Source organism: Limulus polyphemus, unplaced genomic scaffold (assembly GCF_000517525.1).
Source record: "Limulus polyphemus unplaced genomic scaffold, Limulus_polyphemus-2.1.2 Scaffold1193, whole genome shotgun sequence".
Taxonomy (NCBI): Eukaryota; Metazoa; Arthropoda; class Merostomata; order Xiphosura; family Limulidae; genus Limulus; species Limulus polyphemus.
In genome coordinates this window covers 62184-70736 of record NW_013666803.1, presented here as the reverse complement: position 1 = coordinate 70736, position 8553 = coordinate 62184, and the positions used below count along the sequence as shown (strand labels likewise).

Sequence of the window (8553 nt, the reverse complement as noted above, 5' to 3'; positions counted from 1 at the left end):
GAAAACGTCTGCTGATTCCATGAAGCTATGTTATGGTAAGAGATCTACTGAAGTCAGCTTTGAACCAGGAGACAAGGTGTGGTTGTATAATCCCAGGAAGACCAAAGGGAAGTCTCCTAAGTTCTCTTCTCCATGGAAAGGCCCATTTGACATAGTGGATCATCTCTCAGACATAACTTTCCGAATAAAATGTGGTCGACGAGGTAAGCCAAAGGTGGCGCATGCCAACAGGCTTTAGCATTATCATGGTCCAGGGCATTTTAGTTGGAACGAAGTGAACAATGGAACAAATGACACTGCTGAAGACGTGTCACCTGAAAAAGCCACTGTTGAAGAAGAAACTCTACCCAGTTTTGAGAAGGGAAACAGTGAAGCCCTCGATGAAGTTACTACCACTGATGTGACTGTTACCGATAATAGGACATTTCCTGATGAAGCAGATGAACCACAGAAGGCAACGAGATGGAGACCAGTATGGAAGAAGATACGTCCCGTAAAATTAAGAGACTTTGTTGAATTTTAATTTTGTGTTTGTAAATTCTGTACATTTAATAAAGTTTTTTTAATTATCTATTGATTTAATGTAAGTGGCTATTGTTCTGGACGAACAATACTAAGGAAGGGACAGTGTTACGACAGCGAAAGTCACGTGACGCTGGTAACACGTGATGAGTTTCTAGAAGGATCGGCGAACATCACAAATAATCCAGTATTTGCTAGGTGCCCTCTATTTTAGTATATAAGCCGGCAAATAAGGTAACGGCGATAACTGTGTTGCAGACAGAGAGATATAGAGACAAATAATCAAGTCAAGCCAGTTCCGTTAGCTATAATAGTACTACATGTTAAAAGTAATAAAGCTGGTTAATCCGAATATAAACTGTCACTTTGTAATATCTTTCCACAACACAAGACAGCTAACTATCATGCTAAATTGTCGTCTTCATTAGCTTATTTAACGTTGGTCACCACAACTTGTGCTCAATAATCGAGTGATCGCTTCCCAATAACTTCCTGAATAAAGTTTGTTTAGCGCAAAGCTCCACAAAGAGGTTATCAGCGCTTCGTAGATCGCGAGGAATTGAAAAACGGATTACAGCGTGAACTTGCTGCTAACACACCAGGGGAGAGAGAGAGGGGGGCTTGAATAAAGACCTGTGCACGGAAAATTTTGTTTTTAAGTTTGTGATCTTTCTATTTCAGGTACAAATTGTTAATAACAACCAATAATATTGTACTTTTCTACAAGTTCAATGCATAAAGCTGTCAAACCCAAATAGAGGCGCAACAATCTGCCAAAAACCGTTACGTTGTTACTTGAATGAACGTTTTGTTAATAAAATAATAAACAATTTTTACAGCAACCTAAGAGCTTTCAAATTTACCAATATAAGTAAAAGCTCTAACCATGTTAAGAATGACGGGAAATATAACTGTGTAGTGGTAGGCAGCACGAAATACCTGAATTCGTACTTACTTAGAAGCCTTTGTGTTGAGTCTCGCATTTGTTGTATATGTAATGAAATATAAAACGAAATACGCATTTACACCAATATTTTAAACAAGATCCTTTATTATATTCTCTGTAAAAGTGTCATTTAAATTATCTAATAGAAAATACTACTTTTACCTACTATTTTATTGCTGTACAGGTGTATTGAGGTGAATATATCAGTTTTCCCAATAGTTATCGCATTTCTATAACCTATTTTTTAGAATTCGAGGATGCTGAATTCAAATTCGTCGGGTTCCACCTTGTCACCCTTGGGGAAATTGAGATATTCAAGGTGGCTGCCATAATTTTAATAGCTTATATTCTGGGTCCTATACGAGATACAGCTCCATTTTACTAAGTATAAACCTAGATTTTTGAAGCCAAGAAATTCAATGAAAAAGCTGTCTTGACAGTAATGACAATGTGTAACACCACTGGCGTCCAAGTTGGCTACCGTTGTAACTGAAAAGGTCGTTTTATATCCTAAATGACCTTGAGTCACAGTTGTTTCCCTAAGTCCAGTTTTTAGGGTTGAGTAGTGAGAATTAGTCATTTTTCTAATGTAATTGTATTACTGATCAACATCATATTCAAAATGGCCAGCAATGTGGCTCCCAATAATAGTAGTTTACAGGTAGCTGATGATGAAAGCAAGAATTATTTTGTTGTATCTCAGGTTTTGGGAAAGGTTAAAGTAAAACTAATTAACAGGAATTAAGAGAACATAATAAATATTTTATTTCAACATGACTAAAGCTGCTTAAGCCCAGAAAAATAATACATGTTCTAAATGCCGAAGTAGGTCATGTTCAAAATGGCCGATAAGATGGAAATTAAAATTTTTGTCGTATCTTCGGCTTTAAATGTAAAGTTAAACTATTTAACAGTCATTTAGAAAGCATAATATAATAATCTTAATTTTCAACATCAATACAAATGTAACCTTGAATAATGTCAACTTTTGAAAGTTTTAATACTGTACACAAAACACATAAAAATCATAAATGATCACAAGCAAATGTCAGTTTTAGAACATACACTGACAGCATTTTAAACAACCTGATGATCGTCATCATTGTGTATTGTCTTTGTTCACTCATTGTGACATTCCTCAGCACCATGGCAAGTACAGAAAATATAACAGGATAGTTTTGCCACAAGCAACTACATCTTGCTGTTGTACAAGGATGAATTGATGAAGATCCACACTTGATTAATTTCAGGATATCTGGCACTTGTAACACAGCTAAAGACAGTGGCACTGGAAGTAAGAGGTTTGAGACTTTATTAATTGTCCACCCGTACTGTTTAGGGTCATAATTTGGTGGAACAGCATCTAGAGCGGCCCTTCAGAGAATTGTTTGGTAATGTATCCTAGCAAAATGCTTCAGTGGTTCGAGGCAAGCATTTCAGCTCTGGGACTGAAGTAAGCTTTTTGTTGGACATTTTTTATGTTGATACATCGTACCGGACAGATGGCATGTCATTTGTGACCTTAGATCCATAACATGCAGCAATAAATGATGTGGCTTCAGCAACAACATTCGCTATTTCCCAAGCTTAGTGAGACGATGTCCAGCCTTCATTGTCTTTATTTTACCAATTCCCCAGAGATAAGAAACTGCATCACATCCCGAGAGGGCATGTGCTGCTATGATGTCACCAACGTATCCCTGGGCTTTTCCACAGTGGCCTTGATGTCGACAGTTATCCTAACATTGACAGCTGACAAGTTAACTCTTGTGACAAGTAGTATTGCTTAATCAGAATGAATACATCAGTGTAATCACAAATGACTTTGATACTGTCTACTCATCTAAAGGCCAGATACAACACCTGCTGCACAATAATTACATCAGCCTCTATATTCATAGTTTTTTTTATCTGGTTCGAACGTAGTGTTACCCTTGTGGATCTCAAGGGGTACTGGATCATGAACAGTCATGATGAGCTTTTTGCCATTTTGTGGAAAGAAATTGGCATTCTCCTGAACATACTAACAGATAAGACCGATGAGCTGCACTTTGTTCTTTGTCACACTCTGTGTAATCTTCTGAGGTAGTAGTTGTGTGATGAGAGCAGTTGATGACGTCTGCTGACAACTTCGCCAGCCCTTGGCAGTCTTGTTGTGTTTTTCTATTCCAGTCACAGACGAGATATGTATCACATCCATGCAATAGATCATTTTGATACACAATGTTGATGAATCCCTCAACAGTACCATTAGAAGGCCACGTGATCACTCATAAGAAATAGTGATGCCACCACCAATGGTGATTATAGTGTGTGTGTCTCAGTTTTAACTGTAAGGGTAAACCACAACTAGAAATTACAGACAAAAAAATGTATGATATTGTGCACAATTCAACTCACAGATGCAAACAGCAATCACGTGTAGTTATTCACTGATGAGAAGCCTAATCATAAAGTAAACTTCTTCATATATTCTTTATATTGTTGTCAAAAACAATAAAGATATATTGTTTTTATGTATATATTTCTTTGTCAAGTTGTTATATTATGACTAAAAACCGAGACTTAGATGACTACACGGTTAATGTATATCATTTATGACATGAGACATTGTGTTGTTTTTGTTCTGGCGGCGGCCATTTTGGACCATCTTGAATATGACGCTACACATTAAAAATACAGTTAAACCAATTATTTTACTGAATTCCTCGATCTCAAAAACCTAGGTTTGTAATTTTAGGGCTGAGATATCTGCTTTTAATTTATGGCAGCCATCTTGAATACTTCAATTTCCCCAAGAGTGACAAAGTGGCACCCGGCAGATTTGAATTCGGCACCCTCGAATTGTATAAAATCAGTCATAAAGCATTATCCGAACGCTTAGTCCAGGTTCTGCCTCAAATGATAGTTTATCCAACAGACTACTAATTAAAAGGAAACAAACAAGTACAATAAATTGTTTGTTTGTTTGAATTTCGCGCAAAGCTGCACGAGGGCTATCTGCGCTAGCTATCCCTAATTTAGCAGTAAAAGACTAGAGGGAAGACAGCTAATCATCACCACCCACCGCGAACTCTTGGGCTACTATTTTTACCAACGAATAGTGGGATTGACCGTCACATTATAACGTCCCCACGGCTGAAATGGCAAGCATGTTTGATGTGACGGGGATTCGAACCCGTGACCCTCAGATTGCGAGTCGAGCGCTAGCAATAGTAATATAGAAAATTAATGCTACAAAAGGAGTATTGAAACAAAAAAGTTACTTAAAAATGTTTAAATGTTTTATCCCTACTTTACATCAGATTAACATAATTATAGTAATTTGCAAAAGTCGGAATAAACGTTTTTAAGGTATTAAGTAACTCAGTTTCAGTAGTTTGAATTTTTTTGTTTCAATACTTTTTTGTAGCATTAAATTTTTCTATATTACTATTCCTAGCTAGGTTACGTATATGTCGATCACTACTTGGCTTTATAAAATTTAATTTTTTTTTATTATACTTGTTTAAATTAATCTAATGTTACAGTGTTCTAAATGCACCATGTTCTCTTAAAACCTCAACAGCAGATTTGTTCGATAACAACCATAAGTGAGTGAATTTGTCAAATCGATTAAATGTCAATAGCACTATAATCTTCATCTCGGATGCTTATTCAAAAATATATTCATGATGATATTTATGAAATGATCAAGATATTCTACGTTTTACGAAATAAAAATAAGATTAATATTCCACACGTGTGCACAAAAATGGTTTTTACATAGTTATAAATATATATATATATTGACCTTTTTCCCCACATAGTATTTCTTCTGCCATCAATATAATGCTAAAGTTTCTACGTTTACCAATTTTTTATATTACGGATAGTAAATTTGTTTAGTAAAAACGAGTATTGTCACTGTGTGTGTGTGTGAGAGAGAGAGAGACAGAGATAATTATTTATGACATTTGTACTCTGTGTTTTAATAAATAAGTATGATGAATTTAATGGTTGACAAAGTATTTTGTGAACAACGCCACCTTTATTACAATGCATGTTGTTAATTGTTTATGATCGATCTTTAAAGTCAAATACAGATGTGAATAATTGTCTTCTAGTTTCCATATAAGAGGCTGGCGCTAATTCGTTAATACTGAACACTGCTTCTCAGCCTTTTCCAGTATCATTCACCGCTACAAGCTCACTCACCACAGTTCGAAAAAAGATAAAAGAGTACTAAATTTAAATTTCAAAGTTCATTATTATAAGTTAACTATACATCAAACTACAACTAGAATGAATACCACATAAAGTAAACAAATATATATATATATATTTATAAAAATACAACTAGAATAAATATATAATAATTAATGACTTTTTTGTTCTTGAATTTGTTGTATAAATGATAATACTCATTTACCCTGCCTTTCACCCGATCATTCTCATTCACCCTGATTCTGATCTCATTAACCTCTGGGCGAGTCATTCGCCCAGTTGAGAAGGGCTTGTCTAGAACATAAAAGAAAATCTAATCAGCTGCAGATTACTTATGATAGCATACTCCGTTCTTTTGAGAAAATATTAAATTCGAATATTTTTAATCTGCACATTTTCTAATAATGTTTAAACCTTTTGCGGCATTTTTTGGCTAAAATATTTGATTCTCGTTCTTAAAAGTTTAATTCTAAATAGTATTTTTAGACCTGTTCTTATTTCAAATTTTCTGTTCCAGTTTTCCACAAGTAAATATGAATTAACACTACCTTACAAATCACTTAAAGCTTTCTTTTAGTTTTATAGATGCAAGAACACTTTTTATTGCAAAACTTTTTTAGCAGTAAATCTGCATGATCAGGTGTTTCACTGTTTGTTATTCTGAGCTTGTTTACCAATACTGCAGTAGCCTCTTTTTTAATCCAATGAATTCTGAAAGTGTTTACATCTGCAACTTTATCTCCCTTTTTTTCTTCTCTTTTTTTTTTTTGCAGCACTGCTCTTAATGATTGAATTTAAGTTTCAACAGCCACTGCGAGCTCACAAAAGATATTGCAGAAAACAAAAATTGTTTAAGAAAGTGATTTTCTGAAATTTGCAGTTAAACGAAGTTAAGACAGTTCGACTTCGCGTCACGTATTTCATTGTTATGCCAAAGATATATCTAGCCTGTATAAATTAACTTATTTAAGTCAAATTTACCCTGATGTGACGTGTGTGTGTGTGTATATATATTAATACTATAAAACAATAGTGAACAAAAAACATACAATGAATCTAAAATTCAAAACAATTCTTCCATTACCATTTCTTGTTGCCATCCTTAAGTCAGCTTATAATGGATGATGTCTGTAGTCATAGCACCCAAACGGGTTGGAACTGTTTCATCTATCAGACGTGTGAGTGCTATGACAACAGACATCATCCATTATAAGCTAATTTAAGGATGACAACAAGAAATGGTAATGGAAGAATTATTTTGAACTTTAGTCTCACTATAATGTTGTTTCTGTTGTGTGTGTAATTTTTTAAAACAAAATACATTTACTTAAGTAGATAAACTAGCTGCTGCAATATGATGGGGAGGGCTATGTATTTATCGCATCTTTGTGTACTTAATTCGTATAGGTACATGTTTGAGAAACGTTGTTTTGGATGGCTATTAAAAGTTTAAAATAAACAAGAATTGAAACAGGCCTATTTATAAGACATTATTTAAGATTCGATAGTCTTAACAAAATGAAACTTACCATTTCCTGTCACAAGACGAGAAGAGACCAACAATAATAAACTGACTAAATTCCAATGAAACAAACTGATCAGAGCCCATACACGTCTATGATGAGATGACACGTCACTATATTCAGGTTGCTTGTAAACGTATTCTAATGTCATGCCTTACTGCTACGATAAAATCATCTAAGGCTTGCAGCATCGAGTTGTTTAACGTGCCCTCTGGGGTTTCCTTGTTCTCTTCACGATTTATGTACCAAGCTAGCACGTGAAGCGCTACTACAGCGTCGTCCACTTGGTTCGGAATTCGTAAGGCAGGAGCTCCACCCCTTCATCTCGAACGTTCAAATAAAAAACAAACCAGGCGAAAATTGTTGGTAGATTATGTTAATTAGAATAACCTAATAGGAGGTAGAAGACAGGAAAAACATTTGCTTTCGTGTGTTGATTTAAAAATTTTCTGTTAATTAACTTCATATTCAATATAATGTTTACCGGAGAAAAATTCCAATTATTTAGAATGACAGAATATAATATAGTCTCACAAATGAGTCGGTAAAGTTATATAATAATTTAAAAGACTGGCATATTAAGCTCATATCTATATTAAAGTTTGCACAAAAAACTGAAGAAATCAGCGTTAACTTTATTATAAATGAAAATGGAGTCACTTTTTAGAACTGCAAGTAGTTTTTTATACCAAATATCTAACAGTGAAATAGTTTGAAACATATATATTATATGTTTATATGTATTATATGTATTATATTATATATATATTTATATATATGAAATTATGTCTTCAATCTGCGTATGCCTCCCAGTGGCACAGTGGTATATCTGCGGATTTACATCGCTAGAAATCGGATTTTGATACCCGTCGTGGGCAGAGCACAGATAGCCCATTGTGTAGCTTTGTGCTTAACTTCAAACAAACAATATGCGTACAATCACTCTGGCATAAGTACAGCATCTATACTATTATTCTGCTTGTTTGTATGTAAGACCGTTACGCTTTCTGACCGAGAACTTGCATAAGCATGCGTAGTTAGAATGTTTTCCCATGAAAGACTGCGCATGCGCATTATTCATTCGACGACAAACAGTCTGCCTGCGGCAGAGAGCGCAAAGCTCAATGATCACGACGCGACAATTGCTGTATGAAACAAGAAGAACAAAAGGGGAATGTAAATATACTTTACTAACCATTTTATACAACAGAATATTAAAAACTTATCAAAGTTTTTAAAAAAGTTTGACGTTAGGTCGCAGAATAACATTATAAGTTCATTTATCGATAGTGTTGCGTCATCGAGATCACGTGACTATTCTCACGCCCTCTACTTTCTAGAACTATCCTGTACTTT

The 8553-nt window shown here is 34.7% G+C and overlaps 1 protein-coding gene across 1 annotated transcript in view; it reads right to left on the bottom strand.

Annotated features, from left to right (window-relative positions):
• Positions 1-7393, bottom strand: part of LOC106462535 (lachesin-like) — a 44873-nt gene extending 37480 nt beyond the window's left edge. The window contains exon 1 of the mRNA XM_013922470.2: positions 7204-7393. Coding sequence (XP_013777924.2) covers positions 7204-7348 — 145 coding nt within the window. The 5' untranslated portion in view covers positions 7349-7393. The remainder of the gene's footprint in view (positions 1-7203) is intronic.
• Positions 7394-8553: the final 1160 nt, after the last annotated feature.